Source organism: Eretmochelys imbricata, chromosome 6, assembly GCF_965152235.1.
Source record: "Eretmochelys imbricata isolate rEreImb1 chromosome 6, rEreImb1.hap1, whole genome shotgun sequence".
Lineage (NCBI taxonomy): Eukaryota > Metazoa > Chordata > Testudines > Cheloniidae > Eretmochelys > Eretmochelys imbricata.
In genome coordinates, this window is record NC_135577.1 from 15,690,233 (window position 1) to 15,714,316 (window position 24,084).

Consider the following 24,084-nt stretch of genomic DNA (forward strand, 5'->3'; position numbering starts at 1 on the left):
AAACGAGGCAGGCTCCTCTCTGACTGCCCAGCAGGTCTGGCTAACGTTAACACAGGTGTTTGTGTGTCAATGTAACGATTCCACCTGGCTCCGGTGGATGCTGGAGGCAACGTCTCCTCATAGACACCCCAAGGCCCTGGAAGTGCTGAGCAGAAGCAGCACATGCTGTTACCTCATGGCCTTTCCCAGCAGAGGGATCATGACTGGGAACGAGGGAAGGCTGAGAGGTAACGGACCCAGGACACTGGCTCTGACTCCCCTCCCATGTGCAGAGCAATGCGACTGGGTCACCGTTCATGCCCATGCATGGACAGTGGAGAGAAGAGGGATCAGACAGGCCCTAGATTCCCCCACCATCGTCTGTCTCTTTCCCCTTTGCAGACATGGATGAGGATTTCCGGGAGAGCCTGAGGGACTATGTCACCGCTCTCGTGGGCTCAGCCAGTCGACACATCTGGAGGGACCGGAATGGGAAGCCGCTCACTGAGACACACCTCACTGCTGGGATACAGGTGAGGACAGGGCAGCCTGGGAGGAGAGCTCAGCAGAGACAAGATGGATTAGGACATGGATAGGAAACCACTGACTTTGACGCAGGGAATGAGGCAGGGGGGCATGCTCCCCTCACTGTCAGTGATTACCCACATTCCTGTGCAGCGTTGCCGTGCGGCTGTTACCCAGCTGCCCCACCCCAGGGACAGCTGCAACTCAGCATGGGGCGAGCCCTGCTCATTGTTCACACTCTTTCTAAGCTCTGTGGTGTCCTCTGTCACAACTGTTTGTTTTGGTTCCTTTGCAAAATTCTCTGAGCTGGTGAAAGAATGTCACTTTAGCTTCTCCTTTAACTTCAGGTACCTTCTCTGCCTCTGACCCAAACGTGGGGTGCCTCTCCTAGCCCGTCCATGCCAGTGCTGGGGTGGGGTTAGGAAATGCATCCATCCTGCTGGAGGTGAAAGGGGAAGGATCTGGATGAAATCGTAGGTTCTTGGACTCTGGGGTAAAAGAATTTGGTGCTGGAGGGTTCGCCCGGCCTACGGACATGTCTCCAGTTTATGAGACCCATAGAACTAAATCCTGTTTTTGCTCAGCAGACGCCTATCAGCATTTAAATGAGAGGAGCTTGTTAGAACTAGTCTGAAAATTGGGGTGTTTTTCCTGCAGAAAACATGGAGTTTCCAGCTAACCCCAAAATATCTCTGTGTGGAAAGGTCATCGTGGCAGGTCCTGGAAATTGTAGTTCTTGTGACTCACATTCTCTATTCTCCTGGGTTGGGCACCTGGTTAGAATACATCTCCCATGATGCACTGCAGGCACCCTGCACCACCACCCCTCCCCAGGAGATGAGATCCTGCTTCTGCATCATGGGGATTGTAGGTCCAGCACCTCATCCTCCCCATTCTCCTCTATAGGTTGGTGTAATGGGGTGGTCACCCCGCTCCAGCCCTGAAAGGGTTAAAGGCCAGCCCTTGGAGAGGGCTGGGGCTGAAAGCCAATAGGAAAAGGCTGGGAGGCAGCCAATCAGGGCCAGGCTGAGCCCTATAAAAGAGCTGCAAGGCCAGAAGTTACAGAGTTTCTCTCCCTCTTGGTAGAGAGAGAAGGACCTAGCTGTCTGAAGGAGCAAGGGTACCTGAGGCTGAGCAGTAAGGGGGAATAGGGTAAAGGAGCTGCGTAGCTCTAGCCTGTCAACTCCCCAGGCTGAGGCCTTGGTTTAGGCCTAAGAAGGTACTGGGGCTACAGGGGTGCAGCCCGAGGATAGGCGGAGGCAGCTGGTCCAACCCCCATGCCGGTGATGAGTGGCTGTTATGGACTGCAGTCTGCCCTTTGAGAAAGGAGCTAAATGATGACTGGCAGTAGCCATTGAGGCAAGGTGGGGATAGAGAGTTGGGGTTCCCCTGGGAGGGGAGACCCAAAGTGTGGGGACTGCTGTAGGGGCAGAACCCCAAGGTAAAGGGCACTGGGGTCTGGGAGGGACACAGGGGCCTAAGGCAGGCAAGACACTAGCCTGCAGAGGGTGCTGGACAAGAGCTAATTCCCACATGACCAGCAGGAGGTGCTGTGGCGGTGAGTGTTGATTGGCTACATTTGGGCTCCCAACTTGGCATGTAATTCCCATGAGCCTGGCCTACAGAGGAGAATGGGAGGTTGGGACAACCAGACTACATTTCCCATGATGCCCCACAGTCTCCTTTTTTGGTGAGGGGAGGCAGTGCATGACTGCTGCAGGGCACCATGGGAGATTAGTTCACACTGAGTTCTGGGGGTATAGAGGCGAATCAGGCATCTGAACCACACTTCCCATGACTCACCAGCATCTCCTCTCTTGCTGCAAGTACCGTGGCCCTGGTGCATCATGGGAGGCACATGCAGTGGCAAGGGAAGGGGGCAGGATAAGGTGGATTCAGGGGCTCCATCTGCTAGCCCCTCTGGGGAGCGGGGCATAACCACAGCACAGTGTGCTCCAGCCATATTTCCACCTTCCCCCGCCCCGTGCTGGAGCCGGCAGCACAGACCTTTCCACCCGGCATCATAGGGCCTCTGGGGAGGTGGGACTTGATCCAGCTGAGCAGAACTTCTGTGCTGGCTTCTTTGGCCTGATCTTCCTGCACAGCCCTCACCAAGCCCTTCAAGTCATGGTTGTTCCGCCTTCCCCCACAGCATAGACAGACCCTTGGACATAGACTGTAAAGTTCTCTTGGGTGTCAGCCTAGGATTGGCTGGGATGAGTGCTACCCAGACCCCCTTCTAGAGGAGAACTGGATGCAGGGGGCTACTCTGCATGGGGGAATTGTCCGGCCTAGCTCTTCTGGAATAGTTACTCTGCAATAACCTCTCCAGGATAGCGCCACAGCAGAGACCATTCTGGAGCCATTTCTCCTTCACTACAAGATTTAACCCAGCCAAAACAATACCCCTCCCCCACCCCCAAATAAGAGCTGAAATTCACACCCAAACCACCTGCCTCCTGGAGAGTGATAACCCTCCCCAATACCACCAGACCCATGAGAGCCGGTGTCACTGATGCACTCTCAGGCGTCAGCCTCAGGTCGAGCCTGGCTGGGACAGAGGTTTCCAAAGTCCTCAGCTACAGGAACGTGCCAAAAGCGCTGGGCAGGGCAGGGCAGGGCAGGGAGCCGATGCTGAGCTGCTGTGGGGATCAAATTATAAAGTGGACGTACCAGAAGCCCCAAGTAGGTGCCAAACTGGCTAACAGCGTTGCTCTATTAGGTGAGGCTGCTGTGGGGGGAACTGCAGCCATGAGGTGGAGACAGGGCCCCATAAAATGTGGTTCACCACATCTTTGTCTTCCCTGAGCAGATGGCCATCACCTTCCAGAACCAGAGAGTTACCATGTTCTCTTTTTGAGGGAGAGGGTGAGTCTGAGGAGTGGGGGGCTGTGCCCCCAGCCAAGGTAACCCCAGGGAACCAGCCTGGCCAGCCCCACTGACTACAGGCTTTGGGACAGGAGATTGGAGTTCATATTCGCTTATAGGGTGGCTGTGTAGATGGGAGACTCTGACCCTGACACAAGGGGAGGCCCAATCTGAGTGGAGGAGGGGGGGATCTGTGCAGTGCCTGGTGTCTCCGTTCTCCATCAAGGGGGTGGGATCTGTGCAGGGTCTGGCAAAATGGGGGGACCTGATCTCAGTTGGCGGGGTGTCTGTGCAGCACCTGGTGTGATGGAGGCCCCGATATCACTCACGGGGCATCTGTGCAGTATCCTGTGTGACGGGGACCCAGTTTCAGTCTGGGTCTGTGCTACAATTGCCCCTTCTGATGCTCTTGGCCATCTCCTCTCCCGGTGGGCGCAGGATGGCAACTCCCAGAACCTGATTACCTGCCTGAAGGTGAGGCCGAGCAAGATGGCAGAGCAGCGTGGGCAGTTGCTGTGATGGTGCCGGACAGACATGCAGGAGAACCAGAGAAAGAGGCCCTGTGACAGAGCTGGAGGAGGAGCTGACACAGGAGGTGAAAACCTTCCTGGAGACCCGTGCTTCAAGAAATTTGTCATTGTGGTGTGTGTCGGCATGCGGGTACCAGTCCTAGTGCTGGTGAATGGAGCTGCCGGTGCCAGGATTGCTGCCATTGGAGCTGGAGCAGGTGCTGTGATTGGGGTATCCGTGGGCTGGGGCGTGGGTGTGGACATAGGGCAGAAGGAAACCAAAAGGGCCAGGGCTGCCAGAGGCCAAAGGGAGGAGGAGGACAACACTGCCGAACCATCCAATGAGGACCCACTGATCTGAATGGTGACCCCAGTCTGGGGTGATGAATGTGGTAACAGGGCTGCATCGTGGCCCAGACCGGTCACCCATGCACCACCCCAGAGAGGGGGAGTCGTCACCCACAAATTCTAAGAAGGGACATTGGTCCAACCTGCTCTTGAAAACCTCCAATGACTGTGTGACACACAGGCCCATCGGTACCAGCTGGCAGAGATTTCAGTGCCCTGTGTCAGCAACTCCTAACAGGCCTGACAAACTCGCTTCACCTAACAAACTGCTGGCATGGTTTGTAGCCATAAATAGTGTTTTGTAATGTATCGAATTCAAGCCGGGAGCACACTGGACATTAATATCTGTCTGTAGTTGTTGGGATATGTAAAGGTTAGCAAAGAGCTGGGAAACTGCTGGTGTGCTAGCATGGTATTAGGGAGTAAAGTCACAGACAGGCACTGTTTGTTTCCTTGATGGATAAAGTTCCCATCCCTCTCCCTTCCCTTCTGCCTGTTAAGGATAGATAAGCGTTGCAGCTGCATAAGGAATGTGACTGTCTGAAGGATAACACTTCTTCACACAAAGGGTATCTCCCAACCCACCCTTCCTTTTCCAGCTACATAAACAAGCTCAGGGTCATGGCCCTTCCTCCTTCCCCTGTGAACTGCTGATTAAGGGAACTTGTGGCTACAATTATTGCAAAGAAATGTATCTTCAAGGTAAAAATGTGGGCATAATATGCTTAATGCTGTAAACAGGGGCGGGTATAATTATATTCAGTATATAGCTATTAATATTCATTATATGCACCTTTATATTATCAAACAATGGTTTGGGGCATTGTCAAGGTTCCTTCCCCACTTTGAACTCGAGGGTACAGATGTGGGGACCTGCATGAAAGACCCCCTAAGCTTATTCTTACCAGTTTAGGTTAAAAACTTCCTCAAGGTACAAACTTTGCGTTGTCCTTGAACCCTATGCTGCCACCACCAAGCGTCTTAAACAAAGAACAGGGAAAGAGCCCACTTGGAGTCATCTTCCCCCACCAAAATATCCCCCCAAAGCCCTATACCCCCTTTCCTGGGGAAGGCTTGATAAAAATGCTCAACAATTTGCATAGGTGAACACAGACCCAAACCCGTGGATCTTAAGAACAAGGAAAAAGCAATCAGGATCTTAAAAGAAGAATTTTAATTAAAGAAACAGTAAAAGAACCACCTCTGTAAAATCAGGATGGTAAAAACCTTACAGGGGTATCAGATTTAAAACATAGAGAACCCCTCTCAGCAAAACCTTAAGTTACAAAAAGACACAAAAACAGGAATATATATTCCATTCGGCACAGCTTATTTACCAGCCATTTAAACAAAAGAAAATCTAATGCATTTCGAGCTAGATTGCTTACTAACTTTTTACAGGAGTTCTGAAGAGCATTCCTGACCTGGTCCCGGCAAAAGCATCACACAGACAGACAGACCCTTTGTTTCTCCCCCCTCCAGCTTTGAAAGTATCTTGTCTCCTCATTGGTCATTGTGGTCAGGTGCCAGCAAGGTTATCTTAGCTTCTTAACCCTTAACAGGTGAAAGGGTTTTGCCTCTGGCCAGGAGGGATTTTATAGTTCTGTATACAGAAAGGTGGTTATACGCTTCCCTTTATATTTGACAACCCGCGCCTCCCCAAATCACAGATAGGGTGAAACGCTGGCTGGGATTTCTTCCTGGAGCTCTAGGAGAAAAAAGAGTTAATAAGACACATGCACCTCTAAATATACTACCAAGTACATAAAGACTAACAATATTTTCCACATCACAGACAATTTTAACCAGTTGATTCTGGGAAGCTTTCACAGGAAAGTGCATCAGCCACTTTGTTAGAAGCTCCTGAGATGTATTGGATGTCAAAATCAAAATCTTGGAGTGTTAAACTCCACCAAAGAAGCTTTTATATTTCCCGTGGCGGCACGAAGCCACTATAGCGCAGCATGGTCGGTTTGCAGGTGGAAACGCCGTCCCCAAACGTATGGACGTAGCTTTTCCAGAACGTAGACAATGGCGTAACATTCTTTTTCACTGACTGACCAGTTGCTTTCCCTCTCAGACAGCTTCTTGCTGAGAAACACGACAGGATGGAATTCTTGATCCGGTCCTTCCTGCATTAAAACTGCTCCCACACCTCGCTCGGACACATCTGTGGTTACTAGGAACGGTTTGTTAAAGTCTGGGGCCCTTAGTACAGGGTAAGACATGAGTGTTGCTTTAAGCTGGTTAAAGGCCATCTGACACTCTTCGGTCCACTGAACTGCATTTGGCTGTTTCTTTTTGGTTAGGTCTGTCAGTGGGGCAGCAATTTGGCTGTGTTGTGGTACAAATCACCTTTAATATCCGGCCAAGCCTAAGAAAGATTGAACCTGTTTCTTTGACTTTGGGACAGGCCACTTTTGGATAGCATCCACTGTGGCCTGTAGGGGGTTGATAGTTCCTTGACCCACCTGGTGTCCAAGGTAAGTCACTCTGTTTAGGTCTATTTGACACTTCTTAGCCTTAACAGTTAGTCCTACCTCCCTTATGCGCTCAAAGACTTCTTGTAGATGTTCCAGGTGTTCTGCCCATGAATCCGAAAATATGGCCACATCGTCAAGGTAGGCAACTGCATATGCTCCTAATCCCTCTAGGAGATCATCTATAAGTCTTTGGAAGGTGGCAGGTGCATTCCGCAGCTCGAAAGGGAGCACATTAAATTCATACAGCTCGACATGTGTGGTGAAGGCTGAACTTTCCATGGCAGATTCATATAGCAGTACCTGCCAGTACCCCTTGGGCTCTAATAGTTCATCTGTGCGTGGCACTGGATAGTTGTCTGGGCGAGTTACATTGTTGCATGGACGACCGTAAGCTATATGCTGTAACTCCCAATCTGGTTTGGGAACTAGAACCACTGGAGATGCCCATGCACTGCCAGAGGGGCAGATTACACCCATCTGTAGCATGTCCCGGATCTCCCATTCTATAGCAGTTTTAGCTTGAGGAGACACCCGGTAAGGTTGGACTTTAATTGGGTGAGCATTACCTGTGTCATTGGAGTGATATGCCCATTCAATCAGTCCTGGGGTGGCTGAGAACTTTGGCGCATAACTAGTACGCTGCTTCTGGATCTGCTGTTGCTGCATACACCCAAGGGTCATGGACAGGTTCACCTCTTCCACACCACCAGCACTTCTCCCTTCGTAGTAGACACCTTCAGGCCACTCAGCGTCCTCTCCTCCCTGGGCTGTAAACTGACAAACCTTTAATTCTCTGGAATAAAAGGGCTTTAGAGAATTAATATGGTATACCTTAGGCTTTTAGTTGGAGGTGGGGAATGCTATGAGATAATTAACAGCTCCCAGGTGCTCTTGGACTGTGAATGGCCCTTCCAACGACACTTCCATTTTGGAGCACCTTTAAGACCATGACCTGGTCCCCTACTTTGAAGGAACGCTCTCTGGAATGTTTATCATACCAGGCTTTTTGCTCTTTTTGAGCATCCTGTAGGTTTTCTTTAGCAAGGGCTAGCGAGGTTCGGAGGGTGTTTTGTAAGTTGGTTACAAATTCCAGAATGTTAGTTTCTGGAGAAGGTGTAAACCCCTCCCATTGCTGCTTCACCAACTGTAATGGCCCCTTAACCTTGTGGCCATATACAAGTTCAAATGGTGAAAACCCTAAACTGGGATGTGGTACAGCTGTGTAGGCAAAGAGCAACTGCTGCAACACTAGGTCCCAATCATTGGAGTGCTCATTTACGAATTTACGTATCATGGCCCCCAAAGTTCCATTAAACTTCTCCACCAGGCCATTTGTTTGATGGTGGTAAGGAGTAGCAACCAAGTGATTTACCCCATTAGCTTCCCAAAGGTTTTCCATAGTTCCTGCCAGGAAATTAGTTCCTGCATCTGTGAGGATGTCGGAGGGCCAACCTACCCTGGCAAAAATGTCTGCGAGTGCCTGGCACACACTTTTAGCCCTGGTGTTGCTTAGAGCTACTGCTTCCAGCCATCGGGTGGCAAAATCCATGAAAGTCAGTATGTACTGCTTTCCTCTGGGTGTCTTTTTCAGAGAAGGACCTAGAATATCCACAGCTAATTTCTTAAATGGAACTTCAATGATGGGGAGTGGCTAGAGAGGGGCTTTGACCTGGTCTTGGGGTTTTTCCATTTTTTGGCATACCTCACAAGACTAGACATAGGTAGAAACATCCTTGCCCCTTCCCTCCCAGTGGAATGACCTCCCCAACCGGTCTTTGGTCCTGTTCACCCCAGCATGGCCACGAGGATGATCCATGAGCTAAGCTCAAGAGCTTGACCCAGTACTTAGTTGGAACTACCAACCGTCTCTGAGGATGCCAGTCTTCCTGGTGTCCACCAGAAAGAGTTTCCTTGTATAAAAGTCCTTTTTCTACAACAAACCTGCATCGATTAGAAGAGCTGAGAGGCGGTGGTTGCTCTGTGCCACCGTCCAAGCTCTCTGGAGGCTTTCATCTACTTTCTGTTCTATCTGGAACTGTTCCCTTGCTGCTGGAGACATCAGTTCCTCACTGTATTGTGGACCTAGGCTTGGTCCCTTTGGAAGCGAGGTAGGGGATGGGGCTGTTTCCGTTGACTGTGAACCGCTCTCCGCTAGCGCACTATGTTGCGGTCAGTTTCCGGCTGAGCCTCTTGTGTAGGGTTATCGGCTGCTGCTGGTTCAGGTTTGGTGGGGCCCTCTGGTGTTGGGGTTGCAAGTACTGGGTTCAGTGCTGGCAATGGGTCTGGTGCTGGTTGTTCCGCCAGTTCCGGTTCTGGGACTGGCTCTGTCTGGGTCTCTTGGACTGGATCCACTACTGCTGTTGCAGACATTGGCCTGGGGTCCGGGTCCATCACCTCTGACCAGGTCCTAGTAGAAGTTTCCAGAATAGAGCTAGGCGTGATGGCTGGTTTAGCCTGGCTGCGGGTGACCATTCCCACCCTCTTGGCTGACTTTACACGATTGGCCAAGTCTTCCCCCAACAGCATGCGGATGGGATAATCATCATAGACTGCAAAAGTCCACGTTCCTGACCAGCCCTTGTACTGGACAGGCAACTTGGCTGTAGGCAAATCGAAAGAGTTGGACTTGAAGGGTTGAATCGTCACTTAGATCTCTGGGTTGATTAAATTGGGGTCCACTAAGGAAGCATGGATAGCTGACACTTGTGCTCCAGTGTCCCTCCACGCGGTGACCTTTTTCCCGCCCACACTCACAGTTTCCCTCCGCTCCAAGGGTATCTGTTAGGTATCTGGGCCGGAGGACCTCTGGTGTTATCCTGGTGCAATGAACTGTAATCTGTTGGGGTTCTTGGGGCAATTGGACTTTACATGCCCCGTCTCATTGTATTTAAAACATCGTCCAGCTGACGGGTCACTGGGGTGAGGTGGGTTGCTGGAGAATGGTGTGGCGAGACGATAAGGTGTCTGGAGGGTTCCTTGGGGGGGTAATTGGAGCCTTGGGCAGCCCCCGGTAGTAAGGGGTGGTCTGAGGTTGTCCCTTCTGGTATCCTCTCCAACTGCGACCAGTTTTCTTTTCTGCCACCTCGACCCATTTGGGTCCAATCTCCCCCGCCTCGATTACAGTTTTGGGCTTCCCATCCAGGATGTATCTTTCTATTTTCTCAGGAACACCCTCTAGGAACTGCTCCATTTGCATTAGGAAGGGCAAATCTTCTGGAGATTCAACACTTGCTCCTGATATCCAGGCATCCCAATGTTTCACAATGTGGTAGGCATGTCGGGTAAATGACATGTCTGGTTTCCACCTTAGGGCTCTGAACCTCCGACAAGAATGCCCGGGTGTTATCCCCATTCTGACTCTTGCCTTGGATTTAAACAGTTCATACTAGTTCATGTGTTCTTTAGGCATTTCAGCTGCCACCTCAGCTAAGGGTCCACTGAGCTGCGGCCTCAGCTCTACCATGTATTTGTCTGTAGAGATGCTGTACACAAGGCAGGCCCTTTCAACATTTTCTAAGAAGGCCTCGGTATTATCACCTGCCTTGTAGGTGGGGAACTTTCTGGGATGGGAAGTGGTACCTAGAGAAGGATTGCTAGGGTTTGTTGGTATATTCTGCTGAGCCTTTATCTTCTCCATCTCCTCCACATGCTTCCTCTCTTTTTCCTTCTCCTCCATCTCCATTCGTCTGAGTTCTACCTGTCTTTCATGTTCCTTTTCTTTTTCCTCAGCCTCAAACCTGGCTAATTCCAGCCGTGGAGTCTGTCATCCTAACCTCTCTGTTTTTAACTAACTTTACACCGAAGAGTGAGAAAGAAAACAAAAAAAACCCTTGGCTTGTAAAATTTTGCTGTGGTGTAATATGATACCTATATTCTCTGATAGTGATTGTCAGCCTACAGAGAAATCCTAAAAAAAAAAAAAAAGAAACCTAACACCTTTGTTTCCAGGCAAATAGGCAGAAAACCCCTCCAGTTGCTCTTGGGTAAAAGAAAAACAAAACTTCAGGTCTGTGAAGGCTTGTGAATTTCCCTGCAGGAGGTTAACTACCCTGCCTTTAGGTAGAGAACTCCAGCTCACAAGACAATTCCCTTTTGTCTCCGCTCTGGCCCCAAAGCAGAGAAAAAAAAACTGTTTTCAGTTTAACCTGCTTTCCAGCAGCCCAAAGGAAAAAAAAAAATATTACCTTTTCAAATCTGTGCTCCTGGTTCAAAAAATCTCAAAATGATTTCAAGTTGATTCCACCGCTCTGCCACCATGTCAAGGTTCCTTCCCCACTCTGAACCCAAGGGTACAGATGTGGGGACCTGCATGAAAACCTCCTAAGCTTACTTTTACCAGCTTAGGTTAAAACTTCCCCAAGGTACAAACTATTTTACTTTTGCCCTTGGACTTTTGCTGCCACCACCAAACGTCTAACCGGTTTTATTTTATTGGGAAAGAGCTTGTTTGGAAACGTCTTTCCCCCCAAAAATCCTCACCAAAACCTTGCAACCCCCTTCCTGGGGAACGTTTGATAAAAATCCTCACCAATTTGTATAGGTGACCACAGACCCAAACCCTTGGATCTTAAGAACAATGAAAAAGCATTCAGTTTCTTAAAAGAAGAATTTTAATAGAAGAAAAATAAAAGAATTACCTCTGCAAAATCAGGATGGTAAATACCTTACAGGGTAATTAGATTCAAAACGTAGAGAATCCCTCTAGGCAAAACCTTAAGTTACAAAAAGACACACAGACAGGAATATTCATTCTATTCAGCACAGCTTATTTTCTCGGGCATTTAAACAAACCGAATCTAATGCATATCTAGCTAGATTACTTACTAAGTTCTGAGACTTCATTCCTGTTCTGTCCCCGGCAAAAGCATCACACAGACAGACCCAGACCCTTTGTTCCCCCCTCCCCTCCAGCTTTGAAAGTATCTTGTCTCCTCATTGGTCATTGTGGTCAGGTGCCAGGGAGGTTATCCTAGCTTCTTAACCCTTTACAGGTGAAAGGGTTTTTCCTCTGGCCAGGAGGGATTTTAAAGGTCTTTACCCTTCCCTTTATATTTATGACAGGGTGTCTGCAGCTCTTGTGGGTTCCTTCTGCCCAATGTTGCCACCCACCGCCACACCAATATACCTCCTGGTTGTAGTGTTACACCCCAATGGCCCCCTCCCTCAGGGGACCCCCAGGGGGAGGCAGATTAGCATTGTATATGCACTGTATATTGCTAATGTGGTTGCAAGCATTGCAGGGCATTTTGGGAAGGGTTAAAGGTGTGAGTGTGGAATGGAAGATTTTTTTGTAGGTGGCGAAAGGCCAGAGGGGGAAGGAGGGAAAAAAGCAGAGAACTGGTTAATTTATACTCCAGCTTACTCAGCCAAAGCTCACTGCTGACGCTTGGCTGCCTGTCAAGAAAGACGAGGGGGCCTTGAATTCACTGACTAGCTGTGAGAAAGACAGATGCAGCTGAACAGACTTGCAAGACAGCAAGGCCGGCATGAAGGAAAACAAAGTTTAAGGATGCAGAGGTTGAAAATACTGGCAAGATGACAAGAGGGGGAGCTGAGTCTCATGCCCCTGGAGCCAGGATGTTTTGGAAAAGTGAAGAGACCACAGAGAGCTGGTTTGGACTGGCACAAACAACACCAGAAGCAGAGGTCCCTGAGTGGAATACCCCCCAAGAAACCCAGGACTTAAAACTCTCCTGAAAGCTGGAGCAACTCAAAGATCAGTAGTGGATCCTTGGACGGCCTGGGACCAGGACACCATTCCCATCCACCCTTCCCCATCCTTTTCTTATGATGTTACACCCAGGCCTGGCCAGTTTCGGGCAGTACAGGAGTAAGTATGACTGTGGGTTAGGGCTGGGGGTACTAACACTTTGCTTTTTCCTTCCTTCAGTAATGTGGGAAATTCCCAAAACACTCTCCGCTGTTTTATTATTTTATTCATAAAGCTTTAAAATTAGACACTTGGTGTGTTGCATCATCTCCTCCCCAAAAATGATCCTGTGGCATTGGCCTGATCAACTGATGTCTCAGGCAGATCGGTAACAGAAATCTGTCACAGTACTGCCCACCCTACTCCCATCCCCACCCCAACTGTCATTGCTTAGCTTTGCAGCCTCAGAAGAAAGAAAAGAAAAAATAACACAAAGTCGAAAATACGGAATGAAACCTCTCCAACAACTCCATGAAATTATTAATGATGTGACTCCAATAGCGCCATCCGTAGCTCTCCAGGAAGGTCTCAGCCTCCTGAATCAGCTCCTCCTCTAGTGCCGTCAGCAGGGTCTCATCCGGCTCCTTCATCTCCTCCCGGCACCGCTCCAGCAGCGACCTGCGCAGCTCCGCCAACTCCTCCGCCATTGCGCTTGATGTCTTCGGAAAGCTCAAAATGCCCTTAGACTTGCCGCCCTGAATTGAGTGGCAGAGGAGGGGGGCCCAACACTGTTAGAAGGGGTGGGTGTGCGACCCTGTCTCACGAATGGACCCTCTGGCTACAGCAAAGCAATTTCCCCATACCCCTGTGACTGAGACTGGGGCCCCCATTGTAGATGGGTTGGAATCTCCCATCTCCGCAGCCACCCTCGAAGTCAGAGGTATGAGCTCCTGTGTCCTACCCCAAATACCAGAGCCCATGGGGCTGGCTGGCAATTTTCCCTGTGGTTCCCCTGGTTGTGGCACAGACCCCTGCCCCCCAGACTCACATGCTCCCTCAGAAAGTCAGCGTGGTCTCGGCGGGCTCTGTCCATGGCTCTCTGGTTGATGCGCCTCTGATAGTGCCTCTGAGAGCACTCTCTGTAGGTCTCCAGGAAGGTCTCAGCCTCCCGAGTCAGCTCCACCTCTAGAGCCATCAGCAGGGTCTCCTTCGGCTCCTTCATCTCCTCCCGGCACCGCCCCAGCAGCGACCTGCGCTGCTCCGCCAACTGCTTCGCCATTGCACACGGTGTCACCTTCAGACAGTCGGCCATGCGCTGGGACAGGCTGCCCTGCGGTGAGGGGGAAAGGAGGGGCACAGGCTGTTAGAAGGGATGGGTGTGCGACCGTGTCTCACCCAGGAACCTTCTGGCTACAGAACAGCAACTTCCCTCCACCCCCCTGACCAAGGTCACGGCCCCCACTGGACATGGTTTGGAGCCTCCCAGCTCTTCAGCCACCCTGGGAGCTGGAGATACGAACTCTCATCGCGTGCGCCAAAGCCCAGAGCCTGGCTAGGGGGGTTCTCTGGCGTTCCCCTGGCTGGGGCACAGACCCAACCCCTGACTCACCTTCTCCCTCAAAAAGTCAGCTTGGTCTATGCAGGCTCTGTCCATGACACTGTCGTTGGTGGCGTGACTTTGATAGCGCCTTCTGTAGATCTCCAGGAAGGTGTTCGCCTCCTGAGTCAGCTCCGTCTCCAGCGCCGTCAGCAGGGTCTCCTCCGGCTCCTTCATCTCCTCCCGGCATCGCTCCAGCAGTGACCTGCGCTTCACCAAGAAGTGCTCTGCCATTTCACTCCGTGTCACCTTCAGACAGTCGGCCATGCGCTGGGACAGACCGTCCTGCATTGAGCGGGAGAGGAGGGGGAGAGTACGGGCTGTTAGAAGGGGCGGGTGTGCGACCCTGTCTCACCCATGGATGCTCCGGTTACAGCACAGCAAATTCCCTCCCCTCCTGTGACTGAGATTGGGTCCCGTATCCTGCGGGGCTCTGCACAGACCCCCTGACTGAGATCAGAGCCACCATTGTAGATGGGTTGGTATCTCCCATCTCCGCTGCCACCCTGGGAGCCAGAGGTATGTACTCCCATCTCCTACCCCAAAGTCCAGACCCTGTGGGGCTGTCTGGGATTTTACCCTGGGGTTCCCCTGGATGTGGCAAAGACCCCTGCTCCCCAGACTGACCATCTTCTTCAGAAAGTCAGCGTGGTCTCGGTGGGCTCCGTCCATGGCTCTCTGGTTGATGTTGTGCCTCTGATAGCACTCTCTGTAGGTCTCCAGGAAGGCCTCAGCCTCCCAAGTCAGCTCCACCTCTAGCCCTGTCCTCCGACTCCTTCAGCTCCTCCTGGCACCGCCCGAGCAGCAACCTGCGCTGCTCCGCCAACTGCTTCACCATTGCGCTCGGTGTCACCTTCAGACAGTCGGCCATGCGCTGGGACAGGCTGCCCTGCGGTGAGCGGGAGAGCAGGGGGCCCAAGGCTGTTAGAAGGGGCGGGTGTGCGACCCTCTCTCACCCATGGACCCTCTGGCTACAGCACAGCAACTTCCCTCCACCCCCCTGACCAAGGTCACGGCCCCCACTGGACATGGGTTGGAGCCTCCCATCTCTTCAGCCACCCTGGGACCCTGAGATACGAACTCCTGTCTCCTGCCCCAAAGCCCAGAGCCTGGCTAGGGAGGTTCTCTGGCGTTCCCCTGGCTGGGGCACAGACCCAACCCCTGACTCACCTTCTCCCTCAAAAAGTAAGCTTGGTCTCTGCAGGCTCTGACCATGACACTCTTGTTGGTGGCGTGACTCTGATAGCACCTTCTGTAGGTTTCCAGGAAGGTGTCGGCCTCCCGAGTCAGCTCCGTCTCCAGCGCCATCAGCAGGGTCTCCTCTGGCTCCTTCATCTCCTCCTGGCACCGCCCCAGCAGCAACCTGCGCTGCTCTGCCAACTGCTTCACCATTGCGCTCGGTGTCACCTTCAGACAGTCGGCCATGCGCTGGGACAGGCCATCCTGCATTGAGCAGGAGAGGAGGCGGAGAATAGGGGTCGCCAAGGCTGTTAGATGGAGCGAGTGTGCGACCTGTCTTTCCCATGGACCCTCCAGCTACAGCACAGCAACTTCCTCCCTCTTGTGACTGAGATTGGGGTCCTTGTTTCAGCCCCTGAGTTCCCGGCCGGGGAGGCAAGCCCCCAGCCCCTCCTGTGCTGTGCTGAGGCTGCGAGGGAGAGGGACGCCTCCAGCGCTCTGCTCCGGTAGGAGCTGTGAGCTCCCACTGCTCTGAGCAGCATCATAAGGGGGTTGGGATTGGAAAAGGGGCAGAGGGTGCCGGGGGGCAGTCGGGACAGGGGCTGGTTGGATTGGGCAGAGGTTCGGGGGGGCAGTCAGGGGGCATTGGATAATCATTGGAGTCCAGCGGGGGCTGTCAGGGAGCGGGGGGTTGAATAGGGGTGTGGTCCCAGGGGGCAGTTAGGGGCAGGGGTCCTGGGAGGGGGCAGTCAGGAGACAAGGAGTTGGGGGGCAGAGGGGGTTTCTGAGGTGGGCAGTCAGGGGGGCAGGAATTGGGAGGGAGCCAGGCTCTTTGGGGAGGCACAGCCTTCCCTACCTGGCCCTCCATATAGTTTTACGGTGCTAATGTGGCCCTCAGGCCAAAAAGTTTGCCCAGCCCTGTGCTATACACTGACTGCAAGGCGTTCAGCCCAGCTCGTTATGTACCTCTACCATGTCCTGTAGCGCGAGCTAGGGTATGATGGGCTAACACGAAGAGATAAATGGCCTAATCGCCTACAACTGCCCTATGTAGGAGACAATACTAGAAATTGCCTCTGGAGAGTGGAGCGTCTGCTGCTCCTGATGAAATGGCCTTTCTTCCCAACTTCTCCCACACTTCAAATAAGCAATTCAGGAAGATCTAATACCTGGTACCACAACCTGTCAGGAGGCCTGTAAGGGCTCATGGTTGAGTCCATGGTGACGCTGCATTTCATCACGATGGGCCCTCTGGTTGTGAGTGCGCTGGACAGACAGCTCCCTAACTCTCCATTCCATCTGCCAGGAGGCCGCCGGTTCCTGGATATCAACAATGGGACAGGAGAGCCCCAGGACCTGGTGAGTTCTCCTGGCCCTGTGATCTTCCAGGAGAGCCCTGAGCCGTGGAGAGAGCACGTCTATGAGAACAAGGGTGAGGTTTCTGTTAAACCCTAGTAGGACAACTGGCATCTTGCACAGTAACCTGGAATACAGCAAGTCAGTGCTGTCTAGGGGGTTCTAATATAAATGTTCATGGGGGGAGAGGGGGCTACATGCAGAAGTCACTCCTTGATGATCCATATGTAAGCTAATGCTGGCTGACACCATACCTGTGAGTGCTTCCTATGAGTGGGCCAATGTTGGGTTATATCCTTATCCTATGGACATTCATAGGATGTCTCAAAAACCAGCAAACTTGGGGGAGGCGGGGGGGACACTATGGCACCTCAATGGTGACTTGTATGCCCTGAGCCTCTGTGGCACTCAATGCACTGGGGCTAGCATTGCCTCTGCCCTCTATTGGATGGCTATCAATGGGATGGTGGTGCTGGCTCACAGTCTAAAAAGTGAGTTGACAATTCAAGTACCTTTCTGATGAAGGCTGGCCTAAGCGGTAGGGGGAGCACCACTGGGGCAGGGAAGTCTAGGTGTCATCTCCACACTTTAGACCCTACAGAAATCTGGATTGTCTTAACCTCTCCTCCTCCTCCTCCTCCTCCAGACCCTGTCTCCAGACTGGACCTGACCCTGGTGCTTCTGGCCATGCTTTCATTGGTGGTTGTGGCTTCTCTCGTTACTGTGACACTACTCCATAGGAGAAGCAGCTGGATGACAAGGTCCCAAATCTTCCATGGCAGATGACTGTAAAATAAGGGAGAGGAGCAGAAATAAAATCTCTGGAGTGCACTAATGTCTTGTGGTAGCGTGTGTCCCTCTGGGGGAGGGAACAGCAGTTGTTGAGGCCAGGGGTCTACTACTGGCCTTGTAGCTCTTCCCCATTCAGCAGCAGAACAGACCTCTCTGCAGGGATAGACACCAGAATAGGATGTGACATAGAGGACAGGAAGAAGCCTGCAAGCTAGCACTAGACAAGGTAAATCAAATGGCTTTCTCTCACTCCTGGGGTCCTATCTGGGGGGAGGAGAAGCCACTCAGCCGAACTAGAGACTTTTTGATTAACTTTACTGTGAATAGCTGGATTCTAACTCCACTGGGCACGCAATAAGAACTACTGGCGCTTGCCAGTCTCACATGAAGTCCATGTGAGCCAGCTGGGGGACAAGCCTAAGTCTGGTAACAAGAAACCCTTGTGTCTTCTGTGGGGGCTGTGGCCAGCCCCTAGCTTACAGGAGGTGGAGAAGATTTCCCCATTGTGTTAGTGACTGGGAAACCTGATGCTTCAAGACCTTAAGCATCCTGCCTGACAGCTGGGATCTGCCCCATAACTGGTATCTCCTGCTTCTTGACCCTTAAGCTATATCTATGGGGCACTCCAAAGCATGGCTGTAGTGCGTGCACACAGACCCAAGTGAGCTAGCTTTCATCCAGCTAGTTGAAATAACGGTAGTGGAAGCATGGCCTATACAAGACTAGCTGGGACTCTGGGTCGTACTCCAGTGGGTAGCCTGTGCTGCTGTTGCTCTACTGCTTGATCTGGCTAGGCCAAAGCTACCTCGGCTACATCTACGCACTCACCTCTGTCTACATGGCAATCTACCCTTCTCCATTTGCATTAGTTTCCTTCTATCTCGCCTGGGGAAACTACAGCCCTCCAGCTCCTCTCCAAATCCCCTTCCAACAGCTAAAATCCTCTCTCCCACTGCTCCTACCACGTCAACACCCTCCCCATACTGTAGAACCTACAGGGACTGTCACGCTAACGTGGTGTAACTGTTCTAACCCCTCTATGAGCATCTTCTAGGGTAGCCTACTGTGGGACCGGATCACACAGACACTTAATGTGCATGTGGTAATGACTTCATGGGGACTTCACGCATGCATGGAGTTAAGCACATGCTGAGGGCTGGCCAAGCAACACAAACTGTTCATTAAATATCAATGTTCATTCTGCAGTAGGCAAAACCAATGCCTCAAAACTCTTCATGGAAAAGGCAGAAAGGCATGTGTATCCTAGAAATGCATGGGCACTCGCCTGAGATCTAGGAGACATGGGTTTGAGTCCCTGCTCTGCCTGACTGGGTGCACCTGTGTACTCCTGCATCCCAAAATGGAGTGTTGCAAGGTCGGAGTCTTGGACTGTAAGAGGATGGCAGCAGGGATCATGCTTTTTGTTACTCCCTGCAAAAAGCATTGTGTGATGGCTTGGCACAATAATGAATGGAAGCCTGGTGGTTTATAGGCACAAGGCAATGAATTTGCCATTTGCTAAAATTTCAAAGTAGCATAAAGATCGTGCTGTAGTTGTAAAGGCCGTTGCTTCTGTGCTTAAATCATGTACCTGGGGACTAACCATGAGAATTATTGCTGAAAGCCGGGCACTCTTCTCCTAGAAGCAACAGAGAAGGAGAAAGACTTGGGTGTATTGCTTGATCACAGGATGACTCTGAGATTTCACTCTGATGCAGCTGGGAACAAGGCTCACCCAGTCATGGGATACTCGGGTGTGGTATTTCCAGTGGAGACCGGGAAGTGCTAGTACCATTATACAAGGCACTGGTGAGACCTCATCTGGAATACTGTGTGCAATTCTGGTCTCCCATGTGTAAGATGAATTCAAACTGGACCAGATATGGAGAAGGGCTACTAGTATATCCAGAGAAATGGATAACCTTGTTAGGATATAGATATTCAGGCCTGTCTGCAAAGGCCTGTACTTTAAGAATTTAGGTGTATTTGTTAGGGGGCTTAGTCCTTCACCCACTTACTTCCCTGGTCCTTCTCGCATGAACAGAGAGCAACAATACCCGAAGTCCAAAGGTGCAAACAATTCAATGTTTATTAGGTTGAACTTCCAGCAAGCATGATTCCAGTTTCCTTCCTCAGTATTCTCCTTCCCAGCTCTGACACCACAGAGCCTTACACCTGTGTCCCTGTTCCCATTCCTACCCTTAGCCAAACATGATTCCAACTTCCTTACTCCTATTCCCTGTTCCCATTTCCCCCTTTAGCAAAACATGATTCCAATTTTCTTACCCCATTCCCTGCTCCCATTTCCCACACCCAGTCACTTCCTCATTGACTACAGATTATATAGTAAAACTTGAGTTCTGCTTAGCTATACCTTAACCAATCATTTTCCTGAAATTTAACTAACCAATCCTAACATATTGGTACATGATTATGTAACCAATTATATTCCACCACCTTAAGTAGTTTACGCCCAGCAAAATTAATTATACAGCAGACAGGAACAATCACAGAACCAGACAGAGATTATACAGACAGACAAACAATAGCAAAGTGGGAACTATAAATGACAAAACAATACAGAAGTGAGGATTTCACATCCCAGCTATTGATGAGTGAGTTCTTGCCAGGTAGGATGCTATCAAACTAAGTTTCCTTTTACATTTTCTGTGGTGTCAGAGCTGGAAAGGAGGATACTAAGGAAGGGAACTGGAATCATGCTTGCTGGAAGTTCCCCCCAATAAACATCGAATTGTTTGCACCTTTGGACTTTGGGTATTGTTGCTCGCTGTTCATGCGAGAAGGACCAGGGAAGTAAGTGGGTGAAGGAATAAGCCCCCTAACAAACCTCACTTAGGAGAGGAGACTGAAATACTTTCATTTAGCCTAACCAAAAGAAGGCTGAGGAGAGAGAGAGATGACTGCTCTCTCTAAATGCATCAGAGGGATAACTATTACAGAGGAATTAACAAAAGCGGCAATGTAGACACAAGAACAAATGGATATAAATTGGCCATAAACAAGTTTAGGCTTTAGATTAGACAAAAGCTCCTCTCCATCAGCGGAGTGAGGTTCTGGAGCAACCTTTGAAAGGGAGCAGTTGGGGCGGGGGGGTAAAAAGCATAACTGGCCTCAAGACTGAGCTTCATAAGTTTATGAAGGGGATGGTAGGATGAGACTGCCTACAATGGCACATGGCTGATCTGTGACTGCTAGCTGCAAATCTCTCCAATGGCTGGTTACAGGACACTAGATGGGGAGGGCTCTGAGTTACTCTAGAGAATTCTTTCTCCAAGGTATCTAGCTGGTGGGTCTTGCTCACATGTTCAGGGTCTCACTGATCACCATTTTGGGGATTGGGAAGGAATTTCCCCCATGTTAGAGACCCTGTGGGTGGGAGTTTGCCGTCCTCTCCAGCACAGGCCACGGGTCACTTGCAGGTTTAAGCTAATGTAAATGTGGGGGTTCTGTTTAGTTTTGTCTTTATATCATTATTTGAGGACATCACTAACTCAGACAGAGGTCATGGGTGTATTGCAGGAGTGGGTGGGTGAGGTTCTGTAGCCTGTAATGCGCAGGAGGTCAGACTAGATGACCATGATGGTCCCTTCTGGCCTTAAAGTCTGTGACAGAAAAGAGGGGGTTCCCTGAAAGCTCAACAATGGCAGCGGACAGCCAACTATAAGCAATAACGCAACACTGGAGATACAAGTTGCATGCAACTGGATGTGTGCCTGTGTGCACATGAAAGACTTGGTATCATCTTGGCACAGAAGTAAGACACATGATTGCCTTAGGGTACCAGAAACAATCCACAGGGAGTGGTGCAAGTTACAATTTTTGCATCAGGATTGCCAGCACTGATCTGTGCCAGGATAGAACAATAGTAATAAGCTATTTCCTCCAACAACCCAATGGTGTATTTAAATGATGCAAAACTGGGGGTCAGTACTGGCTGATGGGCAGTGATGCGGGGGGCAGTGTGCTTTCCAGGACTGCAGTTAGCTAAGCCTTCCCTCTCCAACTTTTAAATTTCCTGTATGGTCACCGTCAGCACAGTCCACCATCACAGGAGACCGTGCAGAGTCCACCATCTCAAGAGACCACGCAGTCCCGGATTCACAGACGAGCTCCAGCTTGGTCCGAACGGGAGGTACTGGATCTCACTGCATGTTGGGGAGACGAATCTCTTCTGGCACAACTATGTTCCAAAAAAAGGAACGCAAATACGTACATTAAACTCTCCACTGCCATGACGGAAAGAGGCTACTCCAGGGACACAGAACAGTGTCGTACAAAAAATCAAGGAGCTGCAAGCTGAATTCTGCTGCCCAGCCGCATGTGATGGCTTACTCACACCAAAGTGGCAGACACTTCAGTTTGAGAGGCAAAATGAGACCTTGTACAGAAAGAACACGTGCTGTGTATTATGAATTGCCTGTTTCACTGAGAAACAGCGTCCCCTTTGTTCTCTAAACTGTATCTTTTAAAATACTACCCTCCCTTTTTCTTCTCCTGCAGCAGGCGCAAATGTTTCAATGCAGCCCCTATCTACTCCGTCCCAGAGGCTGGTCCAGATTAGAAGGTGGAAAAAATGAACTCGGGACAACGATTGCTGAGCTCTTGCAGTCCTCCCGCATTGATACCCTCCCAGTTGAATGTATGGAGGCAAACAATTGCAGAGTCGTGTAAAGCGTTACATGAATATGAAGAGAGGAAGGACATGGGCGATGAGAGCAGGCAGGATGCTATGGTCAAGCTCATGGGGGAGCAAACTGATATGCTCCGCTGTATGGTGGATCTAATGCGGGAAAGGCAGCAAGACCACAGACTGCTGCTGCAGGCCCTGGATAACCGCCCTCCCTCCTCCCCAAGTTCCATCGCCTCCTCACCCAGATGCCCAAGAACAGGGCGGGGGGGAGGGGCTGCGGGGACCAACACAGTCAACCCCAGAGGATTGCACAAGCAGCAGAAAATTGGCATATCCTAAATTTTGATTTGGTTTCTGGATTAGTCCTTCCCTCCTCCTCGTCCACCCCCCCTAACCCAATACCCCCCTCTAGCTTCTGATTTCTCTCAATGTTTTGTGCAACAACTAATGCAGAACGGTTATTAAACAATTGTGACTTTATTTCCTTTCATATATATATATATGGGGGGGGCAGGTAACTTTAAGAGAAACAACAACAACTCTCACAGCGTACCCTGGCCAGTCATGAAACTGGCTTTCAAAGCTTCTCTGATCTGCAGCGTGCCCTGCTGCGCTCTTCTAATAGCCCTGTTGTCTGGCTGTGTGAAACTTGTCACCAGGCAAGTTGCCTCAACCTCCCACCCCGCCATAAATGTCTCCCCCTTACTCTCACAGATATTGTGGAGCACACAACAAGCAGCAATTACAATTGGAATATTGGTTGTGCTGAGATCTAACCGAGTCACTAAACTACACCAGCGTGCTTTCAAACGTCCAAATGCACATTCTGCCACCTTTCTGCACTTGCTCAGCCTAGAGTTGAACTGCTCCTTACTACTGTCCAGGGTGCCTATGTACGGCTTCATGAGCCATGGCATTTAGGGGTAGTCTGGGCCCCCCAAGATAACTATAGGCATTTCAACATCCCCAACAGTAATTTTCGGTCTGGGAAGTAAGTTCCTTCCTGCAGCTGTTCAAACAGACCAGAGTTCCTCAAGATGCGAGCGTCATGCACCTTTCCAGGTCATCCCACATTGATGTTGGTGAAACGTTCCTTGTGATCCACCAGTGCTTGCAGCACCATGGAAAAGTACCCCTTGCAGTTTATGTACTGGCTGCCCTGATGTTCCAGGGCGAAGATGGGGATATGTGTTCCGTCTATTGCCCGCCGCACTTAGGGAATCCCAGCGCATTAAAGCCATCCACAATGGTCTGCACGTTTCCCAAAGTCACTCGCCTTGATAGCAGCTGGTCATTGATTGCATTAGCTACTTGCAGCACAGCAGCCCCCACAGTAGATTTCCCCACTCCAAACTGATTCCCGACTGACCGGTACCTGTTGGGCATTGCAAGCTTCCACAGGGCTATGGCCACTTGCTTCTCAACTGTGAGGGCTGCTCTCATTTTGGTGTCTTTCCGCTTCAGGCCAGGGCACAGCAAGTCACAAAGTTCCATGAAAGTGGCCTTACGCATACGAAAGTTTTGCAGCCACTGGGAATCATCCCATACCTGCAACACTATGCGGTCCCACCAGTCTGTGCTTGTTTCCTGGGCCCAGAATCGGCGTTCCACCGCATGAACCTGCCCCATTAGCACCATGATCTCCCAATCACCACATGCCGTACCGTCTGTGTTCATGTCCTCATCAGTATAGTAATCGTGCTGTCATCACTTCCTTGCCCAGTCTTGCAGGTACTGCACATACTGCTGCATAATGCATGAGGTATTTACAATGGTCAAAATTGCAGCAGAGCTCTGATCGGGCTCCATGGCCATGGCGCTTGCACGGGTAATCCTGGAAAAGGGGTGCGAAACGCAGGAGAGCAGAGTGGCAGCGGAAGCTGTGCTGTTTGGGTCACGGTAGCCGAACAAAGACTGACAATGGTTGTCTTCTGTGGCTTTCACAGAGGTGGGAGCCCAGGACAGACAACATGGAGAAGCTCGCAAGCGTGGCAATAGCGGGAGAGCAGAGTTGGCGGCAGAAGCTGTGTTGCTTGATTCACAATGGCCGAGCAGATTTGAGCTGGAGAGGTGGATTCGTCGTAGCAGGAGAGCAGCGATGCACCGTCTGCTGAAAGCAGTATGGCGTCTGCATGCCAAAAAGGGGC

The 24,084-nt window shown here is 50.8% G+C and overlaps 1 protein-coding gene across 1 annotated transcript in view; it reads left to right on the top strand.

Moving 5' to 3' along the window:
- Positions 1-16,380: 16,380 nt before the first annotated feature.
- The window catches only part of LOC144266478 (uncharacterized), a 46,565-nt gene continuing 38,861 nt past the window's right edge, over positions 16,381-24,084 (top strand). The window contains exon 1 of the mRNA XM_077819917.1: positions 16,381-16,570. Within this exon, the coding sequence (XP_077676043.1) occupies positions 16,381-16,570 (190 nt within the window). The remainder of the gene's footprint in view (positions 16,571-24,084) is intronic.